At 46.2% G+C, this 22,610-nt stretch overlaps 1 protein-coding gene across 1 annotated transcript in view; it reads left to right on the top strand.

The window, feature by feature from the left end:
• Positions 1-22,610, top strand: part of LOC147190258 (carbonic anhydrase-related protein 10) — a 64,426-nt gene that overhangs the window by 18,390 nt on the left and 23,426 nt on the right. Inside the window, exon 3 of the mRNA XM_086138424.1 lies at positions 21,612-21,754. Coding sequence (XP_085994550.1) covers positions 21,612-21,754 — 143 coding nt within the window. The remainder of the gene's footprint in view (positions 1-21,611; positions 21,755-22,610) is intronic.

Here is a 22,610-nt window from a genome sequence, read left to right as displayed (position 1 = left end):
GCAGGCCACAACAGGTGAGGCTGGGAAGGCCACACATCATCTACACGCACCATCAGCACTGGGGCCCCCCCAAGGATGAGTCCTCTCTCCGCTGCTGTTCTCCTTCTAAGTGAATGACTGCACCTAAACTCACCCAGCCATCCAACTCATAAAGTTTGCACACGACACCACAGTCATCGGCCTCATCAAAGATGGAGACGAGTCTGCGTACCGACAAGAAGTGGAGAAGCTGCCACTCCGGTGCAGCCAACACAACCTGGAGCTGAACATGCTCAAGACCAGGGGTGTCAAACTCATTTCACATTGTGGGCCACGTACGGCCTCGGTCGATGTAAAGTGGGCCGGACCATTAAAATTATACCATACTCTGCTATAACTAACCAAAATAATGTATTTCCTTTGTTTTGGTTTAATGAAGCACAAGAACATTAGGAAAATGTTGAAATTTAATAAACGGTTCAAGCGGATACTCCCATGAATTGCACCTTATTAAAAATATTCATTCCGTGTCTTTTATGCATTTTTTTCACTTTTAAATCATCCAATGGGCCTGTCAGAGAGGTGGCTGTTGTTAAAAAAAACAAAAAAACCCCAGTGTTTCATGTACAATTCACCGAGGGTACTGGCAACGGATGGCAATCTGGAGGGCCGAGAGAAGCATTTTTAAATGGTACACGTGAGCTACGATAGTTAACGCTGCAAAAGTGTGTCCCATGCCTCGTTCATCTTAGGGGCCGTTATGGCTGTTGCTCATTATGGAATGCGTCCGTATGTGCGCGTGTGCGGGAACGGGTCAATCGCGGGAGCTTTGTTGATCTAAAAGTAGATCTTCGGTCAAAAAAGGTTGGGCACCCCTGCTCTCCCGATGCACTGCAGGGGGAAATAAAACATTTAATCATGAAGGCTCATTGTGTATTTCTAGCCAACTTAGTCATTTTGATAGTAGGCTAATATAGCTAATATAGATCCATACAGCATTTGTTGCCTTCATTGTAAAGCTTATATAAGGCTTTTATTTTTTTGCAGCTCCAGACATTTGTTTTTAGTTTTTTTTCTCCAATATGGCTCTTTCAACATTTTGGGTTGCCAACGCCTACCCTAGTTCAATCGTGTGCTTCCCCCCCACTAACTTTGCTATTTCTCACTTCATTTTTTTCCTTACACGCCATGTGGTTCTTGTCTTTTTCAAACTTGCATCTGTTCTTGTATAGTTTAGATTTTTTGTTTTCATAGTTCTAATTCCCTTTGCGTTGGTCTTTTCTGATGTTGTTTTGTTTTATGTACGTGAACATTTGCTCATCTTGTGGCGCTCCCTTGGTGAAATAAAATCATTGTCTAGTGCAGGGGTCCCCAACCGCCGGGCCGCGGACAAAGAATACATAACTTACATTCATTCCATTTTATTCATTTCGGAATCTGAAAGATGTTTTATTTTGAAAAAATACAGAATTCTCTGTTATATCAGTCTACAGCAGGGGTGTCCAAAGTCGGTCCTCGAGGGCCGCTGTCCTGCCTGTTTTCCAGCTCTCCCAAGAGCAACACACCTAATTCAAATAATCAGGAATGTTCTAATGCTGCTTCAGAGCTGGCTGATGAGCTGATCATCTGAATCAGGTGAGCTGGAAAACAGGCAGGACAGTGGCCCTCCAGGCCTGGAGCTGGACATGCCTGGTCTACAGTATGTCACTCTTGATGTTCTTCTCAATCATGTTACTGCATAATAAAAAATTAAAAAAAATCTTTGAAAAGTTTTTTCGGGAAGGGGAAAAAGGCCTAGCCAGGAGACAGAAGAGGAGCCTACGACTTTCAAGAAAGAGAAGGCTACATTTAATCGACAGTATCAGGAGTCCTATTTCAAATACGGCTTTATCTCAACGGGAGATTCACATGCACCAAGCCTACCGTATTTTCACGACCATTCGACGCACCGTATGGTTGGGCGCAGTCTCATTAATGGGTGCTATTTCTGTATTTTACACATAGACAAAACGCACTGTATTATTGGGCGCAATTTTAAAGTGGTAAAACATACGCCAGCTTAAACATACGGCATGCATGCGCGCATGCTAAAAACACATTAGCTTGTAGCATACGGTAGCATGCCAAGACATACAGATACAAGCTAAAAACACGTTTTTAAAAAGGCAACGGAAAACTGAGTTCCGTTGTATTTTATTTAGCCATCGTACAATGTACTCACATTTTTCGATCAATCATCACCCAGAAATCCATCAAAGTCCTCATCCTCTGTATCAGAATTGAACAATTGTGCAAGTACCGGTAATCCATCAAAAACGCAGTGTTCCCTCTCGTTGTCAGTCACTCTCATTGCCATGTGGCTCCACAGAAATGATGCCGGCTTTGCCAAAAACTCGAACAACAGTGCAAGCAGACACGTTCGTCCAAGCAGCCACAATCCATTCGCAAATTGTGGCGTAACTCGCCCGGCGCTGCCTCTCACTCTTTGTAAAGTTGTGTTTGCCATCGATCATTCATTGTTCCCATGCCGCTCGCAACTTTACTTTGAACGCCCGGTTGATGCCGATGTCCAGAGGTTGGAGTTCTTTAGTCAAGCCTCTGGGAATAACGGCAAGCTCAGAGTTCATTTGCTTGACTTGGTTTTTCACCGCTGCTGTGAGATGGGCACGCATGCCAAAAGCATAACCGATGGCTTGAAGTTTGAACTGAGCTTCGTAGGCGTGTCTCTTTGTAGAATTTATTTTCGGGGGTTCTTAGAAACCAAAACCGAAGTTGTTTTGCAACAATGCACATAGCCACACTCTATACAGGTGTTGGTACCTGCTTGTAGCGTCCCTTTAGCGTCCACTTACACGCCCACCCTTCACTCATTGGCAGACTTCTTCCCCGCATGCCTGTCACTCACGTCTGCCTTTTCTCTCTCTCTCTCCATATATGTATATACACACGCCCACCCTTCACTGATTGGCCGACTTCTTTGCCGCATGCCTGTCCACAGTCACTTCCGCCTTTTCTCTAAACAGCGTGTCGGCTGTCAGTCAGGTTTTGGAACTCAGCGCATAGACAAAACGCTCCGCATCATAAGGCGTCCTGTCCATTTTGGAGAAAATTTTAGACTTTTAATGGCGCCTTATAGTCGTGAAAATACGGTACTCTGCATAATAAGCGGCAATGGTGAGTCGTATTTTTCATGCACTTTTTATTTGCGCCGTATCTTATTTTGAAGGCATGTTTAAACGTTACCATAGCGACCAGAGAATGTTGTGGCCAGATAGGACGTTCCTCGTGTCATGATTCGTGTTTATTATTATGTTTCGAAAATACAGTACCACACTTTTTATGCAGGTCATATCATATTATATTGTTGTATCTATCTGGCCTTAAAGGCCGTCCCTGAAAATATTGTCTGACATGAAACCGGTCCGTGGGGGACCTCTGGTCTAGTGTGCTAATGTACTGGCTCTGCTTTGCGATTCAGGAATTCTGTTCGTTCTGAAGCAAATTCTGAAACTCTCCAGCTCTGTTTGATCCAGCTTCTGGAAAGACATTTCTCATTATCTATCACTGTGGTTTCCCTCAGCATCCGCCAGTGCAAAAAACAAGGTGCAGTGCATTATACCCCTGTCAGAGAGACTGAATGGACAGTCGCAGCTGTCCTTTAGTAACTAGGATGAAACGAGGGAAGGAGAAGAGCCCATAAAATCGCTGCAGATGCCTCCCGCCCTGTGTATCATCTCTTCAGCAGGCCCCCCTCAGGAAGGTGGTGCTAGGTCATCAGGAAAAGAACCACACATCACCTAAATAGCTTCTTTCCCCAAGGCTATTTCTCTGCTAAATAAACAGCTCAGCAACTAATGACACCAAGTACCTTCCTTCCCCCAGTAGGAAGCAGTAACAGAACAACATCCCAAACAGGCCCATAGTCTTTTAACTAAGTGCTCTATTCACTGATAGCAAAGAAAAAACACACTTTTTACTTTTTTTCTGAAGAAGAAACATCTTGTGAGTTACGCCGAAATAAAAAAGCATTTGGTATCTTTGTTTTCAAAATCTTTCGAACATCCTAGTACATCAGATTAAATCTCTTTGAGGAGTTCGATAAAATATGGCCTCTTTAAAATGGGGCGGGGAGATCATTTGAAAGGAAATTAAAAATGATGAATTTCCTGTTAGATTTAGATTGGGGCTCCAAGAGACTTTTTTGTAGATTTTCGGCTGTTTCATATGCCTCCCAATTTTCATAGACCAAGGATAAATGTAGAATTGATTTCCTACATTTGGCATAACTACACACTTGGACACTGCCATCTTGGTTTATTAAGGAATAACTCGGATAAAACCGAAATAGTTGGAGCAAGAGCCAGGCGATATGACAATATCTATCATGAAAACGCTAAAAATTAATCTCTTGTCATTTTTGCATCGTGCCAAACGAATGAATAAATAAGGAGGTAAGTGAATGCAAATAATGAATAATACTGCTTTAGAAACAAATAAACTAACAAACCCAGAATTATTAATAACAAACCAAAAAAGGATAATAAAGGCCCACAAGGCTTGCTATGTATGCCTTCAACCAACACAAACAGCAGTTTGCATTTTATTCTCAGCAAAAAACAAAAAACAGTCTCTCCAACATGTTCTGCATCATTCCCAGGGCCTCTTGCGGGCTTCTTCTTTCAGCTCAGAGAGGAGAGCCGTGCTCTGCTGAGCACGGCTTGTAGAAGCCAACAGTACCATATCATCTGTAAAAAGTAGAGATGCAATGAGGTAAACCAAATCAGACCCCCTCAATGCCTTGACTGCATCTAGAAATTCTATTCATATATGTTATTAACAGGATCTGTGACAAAGTGGACTGGAACCAAATACGATTTACTGCCAACAATGTGGACCAAACTGACATCAGTGGTACAGGGACCGAACTGCTCTTGCCAGGGGGTTTGGGACCTTGTACTCCCGAAGCACCCTCATAGACTTCCCAGAGGGATATGATGAAATGCCTTCTCCAAGTCCACATGCAGACTGGTTGGGCGAACTTCCATGGAACCTCGAGGATTCTGCTGAGGGTGTAGAGCTGGTCCACTGCTCCCCGGCTAGGAATAAAACCACATTGCTCCTCTTGAATCAGATTTTCGACCTCCCGACGGATCCTTCTTTTCTAGCACCCAAAAATAGAGCTTACCAGAGATACTGAAGAGTGTGATTTCTCTGTCGGTGGAACACACTCCCCGGTTCCCTTTCTTAAAAAGGTGGATCACCACCTCAATATGCCAATGTAGAGGCACTCTCCCGGATGTCCATGCGATGAGGTAGAGGCGGATCAACCAGGACAGTCATTCAGAAACAACTTTGCTTCAACCCCATAATAGGAGAACCCACCTTACAGTCTCCAGGGTCTGCATCCTCAAAGGAAGGCGTGTCAGTGGAATTGAGGCGGTCTTTGAAGTACTCTCATCACCACCTCCAAACCTCCTGTGTAGAGGTCAGCACTAGTGTTAATGGTATATCTCATCCCCGACCTGGAGATGGCACCCGTGCTTGAGGACCATGATCTCAGATTTGGATGTTTTCATTCCAACCACTTCACATGCTCCAGTAAGAGTTGGAGACCATGGCTTCATGAAGCCAACAGAACCACATCATCTGCAAAAAGAAGAGATGCAATACTGAAGCCCTAATACAGAACCCTCTATACATGGGCAATACAGTGATCCGTCACTCTAACGGGGTTCACCTTCCGCGGCTTCGCTGTTTGACAGATTTTTTTAGTGCAGTTTTTTTAATGCTTTTAAACTGTGAATTGCATTCTGTATCCTGATTGTCTAAGGCACTGACCAACGTGAACAGTCTCCACTCCTCATCTTTGCACATACATATCCCACAATGGAGACGAAACGTTCTGCAAAGGCACCTGAGGACGTGCTCAAGCAATGTTATTTTACAGTACAGTATTTCCAAAAACTATTATAGTACAGTCAAACCTCAGTTTTCGTACATAATCCGTTCCAGAAGACTGTTCGAAAACCGAAACCATGTTTCCCATTTGAATCAATGTAAAAAGATTTTAATCCGTTCCAAGTCAAGAAAACTTTTTTTAAACCACTTTTTTTTTTTTTTACAATTTTACACCATAAACTGTACACATGTAATAAGAGAGCAGGTAATATGTAAAATACTGTACAAACAAACTGTAATATGTTTTATTTTCACCAATTTTAACATTAACATTGTAACACAAAAATTGAAGGAACATCTATCTCTCTCTCTCTCTCTCTCTTTCTGTCGTGGGGCGTGCACCTATCCCAGCTGTCATCGGGCAGATGGTCTTTCGTTTTTAGGATGCTGTTGATGGTGGATTTCGGCATCCCGAACTCCTTAGCCAACACAGGCACACGCACACCTGACTCATATTTTGCAATCAAATCTTTCTTAAATTCTATAGTTTTGCGCACTATTTTCCTCTTTTATTCACCAGGTTTACTGTCACATAATAGGCTACTGTTATATGAGTAGTGCTTTATGAAAGTTGGCACTGTGTAGTCATTGGATTGGATTGGATAAACTTTTATTGTCAAATGTACTTTATGTGTAATACAGCACAGATGAAATTTCTTCCCTCTCAACATAAAACAAGAGGAGCCGCTGGGGGTGTAGCGACGCCACTTGAGCGAAGCACGACTCAGCAGTCAATAATCCACTGCTCTCTGTTGTGTGTGCGTCAGCGCCGACATGTACGCACGCGCGCGTCTTTTGACTCAACCAATCAGCACTGACGCAATGGACTTTACACATCAAAGAGCTTTGATCTACCACACAAGCTAATATATCCTAGCCACAACAACAGCGAAGCTAGTTAGTTGAGACGGTCATTTGTATGTTCCTCTTCTCTTCTTTTCTTTTTCTATCCAAATATATATTTTTCTACAAACCATAGCTGTCCTGTCCATGTCTTTTTTCGTCCCACTGGGGTTTAGCCATTGTATTTATAAAGAGACCTAAAATCTCTCTAGTGGCGAGCCAGCCCTTTTCCGAACCACGAACACTCTCCTTCGAATTTTTTTCCCCTCACGTGGCTACCCCATTGGATTTCTTCTCCAACTTCACTCCTCTCCATCTGCGACATGGCCGACATGGACACCTTCCAGCAGCTCCTTGTGATGCAGTGCCTCATGCAGGACGAGATACGGCGTTACGAGCCGAAGGAGCAAGGACCGAAGCCACAGCCGTGAACACAGAATGAGTCACAGACGTGGCGGCAGCCGAGAGCGCTCCCCCTCCCAGGGCGGGAAACGGACCCGCCAGGAAGTGAGTATGTAGCGACGCCACGCCACTCGAGTGAAGCGCGACTCAGCAGTCGATAGTCCGCTGCTCTCCGCTGTGCGTGCATCAGCGCGGACGTGTACGCACGCACGTTTTTTTGGCTTCAACCAATCAGTGCTGACGCAACGGACGTTACACATCAAAGAGCTTTGATTTCTTTCAACAGCTAAGCTAGTGGAGTTGAGACGACATGACGCTCAAGGTCGGACGGACACGCTCTCCATCCATCTATATGTTGCTCTTCCTTTCCTTTTTCTGTCCAAATATATATATATTTTTCTACAAACAATAGCTGTCCTGTTCACGTCTTTTTTTGTCCAACCGGGTTTTAGCCAGTGTATTTATAAAGAGACCAAAAATCTCTTTAAGTACGTCACTCAACTCTCCTGATATCTCTGCTGTGAGCCACATACTTCACATCCGCGATCAGACGTCTGGGCGACGCTTCATGGTCGACTCCGCCGCCGATGTCAGCGTCATCCCTCTGTCCCCCGCAGAGCGCCATCACCCGACTAGTGCCTCCTCCCTCCAGGCAGCCAACCGCACCACCATTAAGGCGTACGGCCAACGCTTTCTCAAACTTAATCTGGGCCTGCGCCGCTGCTTCCCCTTCGTCTTCACCATCGCAGATGTCCCCCGTCATCATTGGTGCCGATTTCCTGCACGAATTTGACTTGTCGGTCAGCGTTCGCAGGAAGGTGCTGGTCGACGACAACGGTGCGTGGTACCACCTCTGACCATTGTCTCCAGCGTATGTCCCATCTCCCTGCCCCCTCATCGTCTCCGTACCTGACCCTGTTGCGGCGTTTCCCAAACCTGACGAACTCCGCGAGGACGACCGAACCAGCGGCTCACGATGTCATTCATCACATCGAGACGACCGGTCCCGCCAAGTTCCAGCGTTTTCGTCGACTGGCCCCCACGAAGCAACGGATCGCTGAAGCTGAATTTGACCACATGCTTCAGCTCGGAATCATCCGTCCTTCGAGCAGCAAATGCCTCCCTGCTCCACATGGTCCCCAAAGCGAAGGCAGGTGATTGGCGTCCATGCGGAGACTACTGTGCCCTCAACTCTGTCACCATCCGCGACCGTTATCCCATCCCACACATCCACGACTGCGTGTCCTTCCTTCACGGGAAGTCAACCTTTTCTACCATCGATCTGGTGAGGGCCTATCACCAAAAACGGTCGCCCCAAAAGATGAAGATGGCCATCACCACCCCCTTCGGCTCATTCGAGTTTCTCCGAATGCCTTTCGGTCCATGCAACGCATCGCAGACTTTCCAGCGTTTCATCGACTCTGTCTTGCATGCTCTCGACTTCTGCTGTGCCTCCATTGATGACATTCTCATCGCCAGCAGCAACGAAGAAGAGCACCTGCAGCACCTGGAAACTGTGTTTTGCCGCCTCGACGAGTACGGACTCGTCGTCAACGCTGACAAACGCGTCTTTGGCCAGCCTGAGGTGAAGTTCCTCGGTCACCTTGTTAACGGTGTTGGTGTTCGGCCGCTTCCCGACAAGGTACAAGCAATACGGGACTATCCTCAACCGGATGATCGCAAGAAACTCCTGCGTTTTTTGGGCATGGTCAATTTTTATCGCCGCTTCCTTCCTGGATGTGCCAAGACGGCTTTGCCGCTGGTTCCGCTGACCGGCGACAAGAAAAACGGCCCGATCAATCTCTCCCCTGAGCAACTGGCGGCTTTCAAGGACGTCGTTGCTGACGCGACGCTCCTCGCGGCTCAGGCACGTGAGGGCCTGGCTAACCGATCCTCTCACCCAGGAATTCGCGGCATGACAAAGCTGATCGCGAAACCTTTCTCCTGGAAGGGTCTGCAGAAAGATGTCAGAGACTGGGTCCGCAGCTGCCTCCGGTGCCAACGTTCCAAGGTGCACCGCCACACGAAGTTGCCCATCGGCACCTTCGACATGCCTGATTCTCGCTTCAGCCATGTCCACATTGACCTGGTCGGACCCCTTCCACGTCCCGTGGTTGCCGCTACCTGTTGACCGCTTCACCCGATGGTGCGAAGTGATCCCTCTTCCTGACAGCAGTACCGAGTCCGTCATCATGGCCTTCCTCCAACACTGGGTCGCTCGTTTTCGTTCACTGGGAACCATCACCACTGATCGTGGAGCCCAGTTCAAGTCGAGCCTCTTCGGTCAGCTCTGCACCTTCCTCGGGTGCGAACGACGTCGGACTACCGCCTACCACCCTGCTGCCAACGGAATGGTCGAGCGCCTTCATCGCCAATGAAGGCCTGCCTGATGTCCTCCGACAACGCCGAGCACTGGGTTGACCACCTGCCACTCGTCCTGCTTGGTATTCGCTCGACGCTGAAGCCAGACATCGACTCTTGGCCGGCGGAGCTTGTTTACGGCGCGACGCTGAGACTGTCTGGTGAGTTGTTCAACGCGACCGAGCCAACGACGGGTGCCGTCAACGACCTGCTTCACCGCTTGCGTCAGTTCGCGAAAAGCCAGCAGCCCAAAGCTGCCACGAAGATCCAACCTGTCGGCGCAGGTGTATCCCGACCTTCGGACCTGCACTCATGTCTTCCTCCGCTGTGATCGAGTCCCTCGAACCCCCTTACCCCCATACGATGTCCCTTTCCCGTCATCGCCCGAGGGGACAAGACATTCAGACACCGAATACACGACCGACTCAAACGCTCACGAACAGTGACTTTCACCGACAACACAAGTCCGTCCTCTCCCGCTGTTCAGTCCGGGATTCCCTCATCGACAGCAGCTGTCACATTACTGGTTCCGACAATCTCAACTGCTGCCCTTCCCGTGCCCACTTCGACCGCGACATCATCCACAGCTGTTCAATCTTCGATGTCCCGTTCACCCAGCACTCCGCCACTGAAGTCGTGTCCAGCCTCTTCATCAAGCCAAACCACGCGCAGCGGCCGACGTGTCTGCTTCCCTAACCGCTTCACCTCCTATCGACTATTCTGACTGTTCCGTCATTCCGATGACCTCCTTCCTTCGTCGCCTACGCCGACTTCGGATTCAGGAGGGGGGCCCTGTAGCGACGCCACTTGAGCGAAGCGTGACTCAGCAGTCAATAATCCACTCCTCTCTGTTGTGTGTGCGTCAGCGCGGATATGTATGCACGCGCACTTTTGACTCAACCAATCAGCACTGACGCAACGGACTTTACACATCAAAGTGCTTTGATCTACCACACAAGCTAATATAGCCTAGCCAAAACAACAGCGAAGCTAGTTAGTTGAGACGACACCACGCTCGAGGTCGGACAGACACGCTTTCCAGTCATTTGTATGTTCTTTTTCTATCCAAATATATATTTTTCTACAAACCATAGCTGTCCTGTCCACGTCTATTTTCGTCCCACCGGGGTATAGCCATTGTATTTATAAAGAGACCTAAAATCTCTTTACGAGTGTCCGCCCCGCTATCAAAAGAAAAGACAAAATAATACAAAACAACACATGAGACACAGACAATCGTGCACTCTTAACCACTTTCCTGCATACACTTTGTTGTCTGAAGCAGTTCTGGATGAAAGAGGAGCGAATCAAAGTGTCCTTTTCACCAGTGGATCAAAGATGTCATGCTGCAAAAGTGTCCTTTTCACCAGTGGATCAAAGATGTCATGCTGCAATGTGCACACGTCTGCTACAAGCTAAGCTTGAAGCAACAAGAAGCTGTTGCATCCATTAACGAAAAAGAGAGATAGGCACTCTTCTCCTGTCCCATATAAGTCCGCTTAAATTCCAAGCCGCGACTCTCAGTTCCACATACGCATCGGCGCTCTTCGCTGACGCTCCTTTCTTGTCATCGTCGCTCCTCAATCCATGCATCCATCCAGCCCCTACTCCAGTTAATCGACAGGTCCCGCCTATATGGGGGAATTCCAGGAAGTAACTGTTAGAGTGAGCACACTGCATGTTTTACTGCTCTGCCACATTGGTATTAAAAGTCACATAAAACGTGAACCTTGCCTTCTGACCATCATTACATTTACCACTTCCACTTGCTTTCTTTGGTGCTATGATTAGGGGCTGATAGACGATGCAAAAATATCAGTTCAATATTACGTAGTTCTCACCAAACACATCTGCTAAAAAAAAATCTTTATTGAACAATACAAACTCGTCTGCACACAATGGATACTACACGAGGAAGCGTCTCACCAAACACATCTGCTTTTTTTTTTATTGAACAATACAAACTCGTCTGCTCACAATGGACGCTACACGAGGAAGCTGCTTCTGTATGATTATTGCATAATAATGAGACACTGGAGTGTTCATTATGTGCCGCTGTGTTGAAAACTGCCGGCACTTGCCGTACAACAAACGCACGCACTTCCCCCATGCTGCTGGGGCGAACCATTCTGAAAAGAGGGGGGTTTCACTCCCCCTAACAGAAGCGTCTTATCAAACATGTCTGCTTTTTTATTTATTAATTATTTTTTTATTGAACAATACTAACTCGTCTGCTCACAATGGATGCTACACGAGGAAGCGAAGCCGAGAGGAGTGAAGTGACGCATTCCAGTGCGCTCAGTCAGTTCGAGAACCGAAATTTGTTCGTCACCCGAGGCATAAAAAACTCGAAATGTTTGTTCGAAAACTGAATTGTACGAGAACCGAGACGTTTGAAAACCGAGGTTTGACTGTATTTGTTGATGTTTGGGGTTTTTTTTGTGCTTGGGCCTGAAAACGGGTTGGTCTTTGGTTTCATTGTATACATACTGTAGTTCAGTATTGTATAATAACTAAAAAATAAAGCTCACTACTATCACTGGTTCTTTTTGGAATGTAACCCTCGCGATAAACAAGGGATTACTGTACCTAGAAATTCCATACATAAATTTAAGTGCTCTCATGAGCCTTGCTTTTTTTTGTTGTTTTTGTGTTTGTTTTGTCACTTTGTGTTGTTTACGTCGTGTGGACCTGATGTGGACTTTTTTCAGCATTTTTTGGCCACGACATTCATCAAGGAGGAGACTCTGTGCTTGGTGGTTGCGCCTTCTCGGCAGCATGGGTATACCAGCACTGTTTTTGACTGGGAGGAATGTCGGCGCCATTTGACTGTCGTTGCTGGACAGTCCCGGGCGCTTGTGTCTTGCGCCTGTAATAGGCAGCATTTTTCACAGCCCCGCTTTGTTCAGCGGAGAGATCGTGCTGTTGAACGGTCTGCGGCTGGATGGATGTAAGTCTTGAGGAGCCGACGATGAGAAGAAAGGAGCGTTAGCGCGGAGCGCCGATGCGGATTTGGAACTCGGAGTCGCGGCTTGGAGTTTGAAGCGGATTACGTGGGACAGGAGAAGTGAACTAATCTCTTTTCGTCAATGGATGCTACAGCATGACGTTTCTGATCCACTGGTGAAAGGACACTTTGATCCTCTCCTCTTTCATCTAGAACTGCTTCGGACAACAAAGTGTATGCAGAAAGGTGGTGAAGATTGCATGACTGTCTCTGCCCTATGTGTTGTGTTGTGTTATTTTGACTTCAAAATGGCGCCGCGAGAGTGGCTGCCTTTCCAGCAGCTCTTATATTTTGTTGTTCTACTTCTTCCTTTCATAACTTTGCTGCTGTGAATTGGGAACTTCTCCATTGCGAGACTAATAAAGGTGTTCTTATCTTATCCTATCTTATCTTAATAAACAAAATTGGTCAAATCAAAAGGGCAGGCTTTGTGGAGTCCAACCCTCATTGGAAACGAACCTGACTTATTGCCAGCAATGAGGACCGAACTCTGACAATGATTGCACAGGGACTGTGCACAAGGACTGAACAGCTCATATCAGTGGGTTTGGTACACCATACTCCTGAAGCAGCCTCCAAAAACTTTCCAGAGGGACATGGTCTCAAAAAGCGGGCCCAGCACCCTGGTCTGCAAATCCAGTCACTGCCCATGATGTTCATGCAATGTCACAGAGGGATGTCCACCAGGACCGCCCGTCAACATCCAGAGAGGATCTCACCCACTCCGAAGGAACAAGCCATAAGTAGTTTTTTAACCACCTTGGTGACCACAAATCTAGAGTTAGGATGTCATCCGTAGAATTTAGCTCAAAGTATTCGCCTCACTGACTCAAAATGTCCTAAGTTCAGGTCCGCAGTGCTCCATCCTCTTTATACACATTGTTGATGATGCACTGCTCTCAGCTCATTAGTTTCCGGATGGTGCACCAGAATTTTCTTGAATGTGTCCAGACGTCAATCACCATAGTCTCACAAAACATGCTCGAATTTTCACCTCAGCAACCAGCAAAAGTGAGTTCCGTTTGGCCAGCCGGTACTATCAGCTTCCTCACAGGCCAAAAAGGCCTGAGAGGACTTTTTCTTCAACTTGATTTCATCTCTCAACACTGGTGACCACCATTGGGTTTTTAGATTCCTGGCACCAACCACCTTTGGCCCACAGCTTCAATCCACAGTCTCATCATTGGAGGTGCAGAACATGGTCTACTTCAACTCAATGTCTTCCTTCTCCCCAAGGATGTGGGCAAATATCTGCCTGAGTTGCGAGTTGAAACTCCTAACTGGGGACTTTCCCCAGATGTTCTCAGCAAACCCTCACTACATATTTGCTTCTGCCAGGTCGGAGCGGGATCTTTCACCATCATTGGAGCCAACACACCACCGGGTGATGACAATTGACAGCTCTGCCCCTCTCTTCACTCAACTGTCCAAGACATGCAAAGGCAAGTCAGATGAAATGAACAATGAAGTCCATCACCAGACTGCATCTTAGGGTGTTGTGGTGCCAAGTGCACATGGGCAAGATGGCGGTGCGCACTTGTGCAACGGCTCGTTCCTCCCCAGTTTGGCAATTGTTTGTGTGTTTGCTTGATTGTGTGTTGGAGTGTTGTCAAGCAGTGTTTATATATAGCAGACAAGATCTGATAACCTATGCATTACAAGCCACGGTGGATATCATGGCTGACTAACAGCGAGCGCACATCATCCCCGCGGGCATCGAGATCCCATGACTCCCTGTATATTGCTATCAGAGTGGATCAAGTGTTGCCGTTGACGTAGAGAGAGGAAGCTGTCGGGCAGGCCTGCTAGCCAAGCTGCGAAGTCGGCCCCACAAACCACCACTCCCAAGCATCTTTCTCTCAAACACCAGATCCATTGTGAACAAAATAGATGACATGAAGCTGCTGCTTTCTGCAAATCACTCTATTCGAAACTGCTTTGTCCTCATAGTCACAGAGACGTGGCGATCCCCGATGCCGCCATTCAGCTAGCAGGGCGTATGCTACAACGACAAGACTGCAACAGAGAGTCCAGCAAGAGCGAAAGTGGTCTGTGTATATAGTTACATAATGACTGGTTCTCACAGAGCCAGATAATTGACAGTTGCAACCTTCTCAGAGCTCGCAATACGGCGTTCAAATCGGGTGACAGGGCCCTATATGCAGCAGCAAGAGCTGATCTGAAAAGGGGCATTAAAGAGGCCAAATGGACCTACAAAAGGGAAATTGAGGAGCATCTCACAAACAATAACACAAGGCGGATGTGGCAGGGCGTGCTTCAAATCACCAATTTTAAGGGCAGCTTGCCCATCATTCCTGACACCGAGGCAGCACCAGCAGAGGAGTTCAACTGTTTGTTTGCGCGCTTTGAGGAAAAGACCAGAACATCACCACATTCATCACTTCCTGACACCGACACCCAAGCACTGTCTGTACAGAAGTATGAGGTCAGGCAAGCATTCAGATCCGTGAATCCAAGGAAAGCAGCTGATCCGGATGAAGTACTTGAGAAGGTACTCAAAGCCTGTGCTTTCGAGAATCTTTCATCGGTCTTTGTCACAAGATACTGTCCCATCCTGCCTCAAATCATCTGTCATAATCCCTTCCCCAAAGGTCATGCTGCGTTTTTATGACTACAGACCGATTGCTGTGAGAGGGGTGAGCCCTATTGTCACAAAATGCCTGGAGAGACTTGTATTAAGGCACATAAAAACTAGAATAACCCCAACCTTTGACTCTTTTCAGTTTGCCTTCAGAGAAAAGAGGTCAATGGAGGATGCCAACACCATTGCTCTGAATGCTCTTCGTTGATTACAGCTCTGCATTTAATACCATTATACCACACATTTTGTTGAGGAAACTGCTTCACCTTGGTCTTCACACACAGCTCTGCTCTTGGATTATGGACTTTCTCACTAACCGCCCCCAAACCGTCAGACTCGGCCCCCACCTATCCCCCCCCCCAACTCCCCATGAGTGTTTTGAAAGGCGCTTATAAATGAAACGTATTATTATTATTATTATTACTATTATCACTCTCAGTACTGGCTCCTCTCAGGGCTGTGTGCTGAACCCTCTTCTGTACACCTCTAACTGTACACCTCTGACCTGTCCACCCCTCCAATCATATCATTAAGTTTGCAGATGACACAACTGTGGTGGGACTCATCTGAGGGGAGGATGAGTCTGCTTATCGTGCTGAGGTCCAAAACCTCTCTTTGGTGCTCTGCAAACAACCTAATTTTAAATAAAACCAAAGAACGCATATTGGACTTTAGGAAACGCAGAGCTGACCCATCCCCCATTTTCATCAATGATCACTGTGTGGAAATAGTCCACAGTTGTAAATTTCTTGGAGTACACATTACAGGCACCCTCTCCTGGACTACAAATACCACAGTCATTGTTAAGAAGGCCAGGCAACAAATTCACTTCCTCAGGACTTTAAAAAGAAACGACCTCAGTAAGAAACTGCTGATAGCCTTTGACCACTCGACTGTTGAAAGCATTTTAACATACTGTATTATGTCATGGAGCGGCCCGGTAGTCCAGTGGTTAGCACGTCGGCTTCACAGTGCAGAGGTACCGGGTTCGATTCCAGCTCCGGCCTCCCTGTGTGGAGTTTGCATGTTCTCCCCGGGCCTGCGTGGGTTTTCTCCGGGTGCTCCGGTTTCCTCCCACATTCCAAAAACATGCATGGCAGGCTGATTGGACGCTCTAAATTGTCCCTAGGTGTGAGTGTGGGCGTGGATGGTTGTTCGTCTCTGTGTGCCCTGCGATTGGCTGGCAACTGATTCAGGGTGTCCCCCGCCTACTGCCCGAAGACGGACAGCTGGGATAGGCTCCAGCACCCCCCGCGACCCTAGTGAGGATCTAGCGGTTCGGAAAATGGATGGATGGTATTATGTCATGGTATGCAGGCTGCTCTGTTGCGGGCAAAAAAAAAAAAAAAAACACCACAGGGAGTTGTAAAAACTGAAGAAAAAGGCATTGGCCTTTCTCTTCCACCATTGCCAACACCCGTTATTACACTAGAGCCAGGACCATCAGTCAAGACACTTTCATCACCTTTTCGCCCTTTTGCCCCCAGGGAGGCGTTACAGGGCAATTATATTGCACACCACCAGATTCGTATGTTTTTGTCATTAATTTATTGTTTTATTGTTTTTATGAATGAATTGTATGAATTCTTTTTGCTCCATATACAGTACTTGGAGCACAGTGGTGGTTGTTGTCAAATGCTCTACAAAAACAGTTGAGTTGAGCAAAAAGGGCCCTCGCAGTACTGGTAACATTGGGGTACTGGCATGTTGAGGGAATGGGATTGGAATTTGAACTTTTTGAAAATTAGGTACATCAGATAAAAAGCAATTTTGATAAAATATGACCTCTATAAAAGGCCAAAAATTAGGCGATATTTGAAAGGAAATTTAAAATATCCAACTCCTTTTGAGTTTAAAATAGGGCTCTAGATATATTTTTGAAGGTTGAAGGCTGTTACGTGTGCCTCCAACTTTTGGTAGAGCTTGGTGAAATGCTCAACCAGGGCTGTTTCATTAAAAAAATTTAGAGGGCGAAACTAAGCCTTCAAGTACCTGTACTCCTGGCCACTTGTGCCTCTTATGTTCCCCAACGTCAATGGCGGCAGGCTAATGAAGCCATACGGGTACGTCGGCAGCTGCGGGCCCCCATGCCAGCTCTTCAGCAGCTGCAGGCTCATGTTCCGGCGCCTCGGAAGTGCCAGGCCCAGAGCCTGGTCCGGCGGTGCACGTGCTATGGCCACCCTCCAACCTCGCTCTGGTGATGCACCTTTTACGGCCGCCCTTGAACTCTGCTCCGGAAGTGCAAATCCTGTGGCTGCTCTCCGACCCTGCTCCAGCAGCTCAAGCAATACGGCCGCCCTCAGACCAAGTTCCAGTGGCGTAAGCCCAGTGGTCACCCTCCGATTCTGTTCCAGAGGCACACGTCTTTCCACTGCCCTTCGAACCTGCTCTGGCAGCGCATGCCCTACGGCCAGCCACTAATCCTTGTCCGGAGGTGCGAGCCCTACAGCCATCCTCCAAACCTGCTCTTTCGGTGTAAGCCCTGCAGCCACCCTCCGACCATGTTCCGGTGGCCGCCCTCTGATCTTGCAGCACAAGCCCTGCAGCTGCCCTCTGAGTCTTCTACGGTGGCACAACCTCAGCGGCCGACCTCAAATTTTACTCTGGTGGTGCAAGGGCTACAGCTGCCCTCCCACCCTGCTCCAGCAGCGCAGAGTCCTGCAGCCACCCTCGGATCATCCTCTAATCCTGTTCCAGTGGCACATGTCTTGCAGCTGCCCTCTGAACTAGAGCTAAGATCGGTCCTAAAAAATCGAGCCCGACCCGAACCGGCCCGATGGTATTTAAGCCCGACCCGGCCCGAGCCCGATCACTTAGCTTGATTTGCAGGCCCGAGCCCGAAGCAAACCCGACATATTTTATTTGTGAGGACTCGGGAGGAGGAGGTGTGATTTCTGATAACAAAGCCTGTCTTTTGGAACGAAATCTAAGTTAAACAAGACTGTATAAACATTTACATCTTTTATATTTCTGTTTCTGAAGAGGTTACATTAACCGACAATTTTCTATCATTGACGTATTTTTTTTAAGAGTGGACGGGGAAAATTTAAGGCCGTCCGTCATTTTGACGGGTTGAAAATTGGGTCGTAAACCACCGCAGCAGTACGTCCTTAAGAATCTAGCGCGGCACTTTAAGAGAGAGAAGCAGAGACAATGACGGGTGGATACTCGACAGAGACTGGAAGGAGTTCTTTGAATTGTCATTTCAAGAGTTTAGTACAGTACGTGATGTGATGAGGCGACTTCTGTTTTTTTTGCGAACCACGGTCTCTCGTGGCCAAAACTATTGACGGCCTCGAGAAAAAAAAAAAAGTCACCGAGAGAGAAGCCCGACCCGACGCGAACCCGAAGCAATGACTGACATTTTACGGCCCGACCGACCCGAATTCCAGGTCGGCTCGGGCTCAGGCAGCCCGATCTTACTTCTACTCTGAACCTGCCAAGAACCTCTCGTCTGGCCCTCCCCAATCCATCTTTGATTCTGGTTTTGATTTATTATTTCGTTTCACATTTTCCTTGTGTTCTTTTGTTTGTGGCTTGAGGTTATTGTGCCCACCTTTGCTCATTTACCTGATCCCTTGTGTTACCTAATCAACTCCTTCTTCTCCTTATTGCCTTGTCCAGGTGTTCCTTGTTGTCTCGTCAGTTTGTTTGTGTCTAGTTCCTTGCTCTCTTTCATCATTGTCGTTTCATTGTCTTTGTCACTGCTGTTTTTTTGCTGTCTCATTCCAAATCGAGCTGGTTAGCTAGTGTTTGTTTAGTTACTTTGATTCATGTTATTTTGGACTTCTGTTTCTTCAGTATTTCTCGTTTATCTTTGAATTCCGATCTTGACACTGATTTTGAATTTCCACCGGGAGTCGCCTCACAAGCGGGGTTGTTCTGATTGTTTGCTCCTCCTCTTCCTGTTAATGTTTCATTTGCTCTTTTATGATTTGGTCCTTTATTATGTCATCCTGACTTAATATCTCACAGTATATAAACTCTGATTGCTCAGTGATACGTCCGTACATCGACTTTTCTCTCAGTGTCAGTTCTCATCGGTGTCTTCTGCATCCATCCATGCTCTCTGTACTTTTTATTTTCATAGATAAGGACTTTTACTTCTGTGTCATGTCTGCTTCTGGGCCCAAATTCCGCTCCTCACGTGACAAAGTGTTGGGCCTATCCTAGCTGTCTTCAGGCAGCAGGCGGGGTACCAATCGTGGGGCACACATAGACAAACAACCATCCACGCTCACACTCACACCTTGGGACAATATAGAGTGCTGCAACACATGTTTTTGGAATGTAGACCCTAGAGATGTATGAAACATGGAAATCATGTTTTTGCTTCTCAGTCAAGCATTTCATCACAATGAAGCAATAGATTCATTGTGCTGCCCTTTCTATTTAGAGGGCTGTCATTCAAACAAACACGGCACTGTCAACTCTTAGCCAAAGACCATCAGTGGATTTTTAACAGTTTAAGCAACAAAAATTTGCATTCACTGAGAATGCTGATGAGAAGCCCATGTGTTTTCTTTGTACCGAGTTGAATGCGGAAAATCACCTGCTGAGGCACGTTCAAACAAACCACCCCGTCTTTTATTAAGCTTCTCCCCCTGGGTTCGGCTACATAACACATGAAAAAAAAAAACAGTAGGGCAAACAAACAGGAAAAAAAGACAAGCTAGGAGTGAAGTCGGTTTATCTTCACTTGTTGCTGTGCTTCACAATAGAATGCAACAAAGGCAAATCTATGGACAACTTTGACACTGCTAACTTGTTGATTTTTTTTTCATATTAATTTCTTTCAAGACATCCTCGGCTTGTTACCAGTTGAAGGATCAAGTAACCTGAGAAATTATATTCGAAATGACCATTGACTTTTTTTTTAAGACAACAGACCACAGACTGGACCATGTGTTAAACTCGGTGGTGAGTTGAAAAATGTAATGGACTCTGTGATGTCCATGATAAGTTTTATCAGATCATCTTCCAGTTTTCGGCACTGACATAAATTACTTGTTGATATATCCACAGAGCACGGTGACAGGCTATTATTGACTGAGATGGTTTGGTTTAGCATGGGGAATCCATCCATCCATTTTTTTAATGGCGTGCTGGTGCCGATGCCAGCTGTCTTTTGCGCAATAGGCGGGAGACACCCTGAACTAGTCGCCAGCTAATCGCAGGGCACACATAGACAAACATCCATTTGTGCTCACAATCACACCTAAGAACAAATTAGAGTGTTCAATTAACCTATGGTGCATGTTTTTTTTGGGGGGGGGGGGTGGGAGGAAACCAAAGTACCCGGAGAAAACCCACACAGGCACGATGAGAACATGCAAACTCCACACAGGAAGTCCGAAGCCAGAATCGAACCCTGCACCTGCACTGTGAGGCGGACGTGCTAACCAGTCGACTACCGTGCCGCCAGAAAGTGGAATGTAGTTGAGAAATTAATTAATTAATTAAAATGCGGTCAGTCATCTCAAATTAGTATTGTGGGCCAGCATGTGCGGTCCTTGGACCTGAAATTTTTTCTTTATGATGTAGTTGAATAGCCCTGCTGTAAGTCACCAACACTGTTTACTGTCATTGTTAAACCATGCACCAACCGATCCAGTATGTAAGTCAAGTTCATGATTCATGTACTGGTTTTAGATTATGTTTTATTCCAGATGCCTTTCCTGATCTAACTTTCACCATTTACCTCGGCCTGAGACTATCACCAGAAATATACTGTCTTGTAATCTCGAGTGGCTGGTTTGATTTGGGCAATTACCAGTGGTGTCAGTTTAGGGGAGCTGTGGCATTAACCTGCTAGTCATCTCAAGAACAACATACAAAAACATTATAAATGCATCCAATTTTTCTTACTAATTCGACAGTACATTCAATGGAAGAGTTTAGTTCATTTTTCCTTCGAAACCTTAATTTACCTCATAAAACGGTTTCAAATTAGCTATACTTTAAGTTAGAGAATGTACAGCATAACCAAGATTTGAAAAATAGAGAGCCTAACCATAGAGTTGCAGGCATTCTGAAACCAAAACTGTATCATTTAAAAAAATAAATTGAAAGAAAAAAAAATAAAATGCTCAGAATCTGGTGTTTTTTATAATCATGACAGAGGTGCAAAAAAAAATCTCCAGAACCCTTGTCTGAAAATGAACAACATGTAATATACATTTGTTTTTGTTGTTCAATAACTTTCGTCCAATTACGCGGGTTGTAGGTAACTCCCCCAAGGAAATTCTGCCAAATGAACCAATGACAGAATCAGAATCGGGGGTCTAAGACTAATGGTCCGTGATACATTCCAAAGGATATTAACCCATACCAAGATACATACACCATTCACGACAGTCATTCAGTGCTTTCAGCAAAGACATTTTGTTTCTCCACCTCAATGACTTATCTTTTGAATAATAACAAGATTTTGACACAAATGCTGCTTTTGTGTTGCAGTGCCTTCTTTCTGGGGCCTGGTAAACTCAGCTTGGAACTTGTGCTCAGTGGGGAAGAGGCAATCACCAGTCAACATTGAGACCAGTCACATGATCTTTGACCCTTACCTCACATCTATGAAACTAAACACTGATGGAAAAAAGGTATGGGTCTATTCATAGCTGTTCACTGTTCACTTTTTCTTTGTCGGCTCTCGTTGCCAAGCACCCATCCCTCTTCCTATCCGTTTGTCTGCTCTTCACCTTCACCTCTTTTCTCTTCTAACTTAATGGACAAATTGTGCCATAAAAGCAGCCATTGCAGTCGTCATGTTATGTCTCCTTTTAGGGTGAATGAGAGCCAGTAAGAGCCAAGCCAAGAGGCAGCTATCGCTACTTTGGAAGAAGCAATGCTTGTTTAAACAAAATGGAAGCTGTACAGCTTGTTTAAGTGCACAGACACAGCGGTGATGAAGAGAGGACCTAATGCCGACCTAAGCAATGGTTAAGCTAAAAAACAAAAATAAAAACACTCAGCTAATCGCAGCGCACACAGAGACAAACAGCATTCACACTCACAATCACACATAGAGACAATTTGGAATGTTCCTTTAACCTGCCATGTATGTTTTTGGAACATGGGAGGAAACCGGAGTACCCAGAGAAAACCCACACTAGCGCGGGGAGAACATGTAAACTCCTCACAGCAAAGCGGAACCGGAATCAAACCCTGCACCTCTACACTGTGAGGCCGGTGTGCTAACCAGTCTCCCGCTGTGCAGCCCGTTTTTTTTCAAAATAAAAGCCGAAAAATTCAAGTCTAGTCAAGTCAAATCAAACATATTGATATCATCCTGTTTCAATAAACAACAAGGGAAAATGATAAATCTGGAGGAGGGGCCACGGTTAGGTGATTCCCCCTTCCAGTATGACCATGCTGCAATGGATGTTGAATGGGCAACATTTAATTGGATTGGATTGGCCTTTATTGTCATTAGACGTTCGTGCAATGAAAATTTCA

The sequence above is a fragment of the Hippocampus guttulatus genome, chromosome 19, assembly GCF_054856545.1.
Source record: "Hippocampus guttulatus isolate MCC_2025c chromosome 19, RoL_Hgut_1.0, whole genome shotgun sequence".
In the NCBI taxonomy this organism is placed as follows: domain Eukaryota; kingdom Metazoa; phylum Chordata; class Actinopteri; order Syngnathiformes; family Syngnathidae; genus Hippocampus; species Hippocampus guttulatus.
The sequence above is the reverse complement of the archived record's forward strand: the minus strand, read 5'-3'. Positions and strand labels throughout refer to the sequence as shown.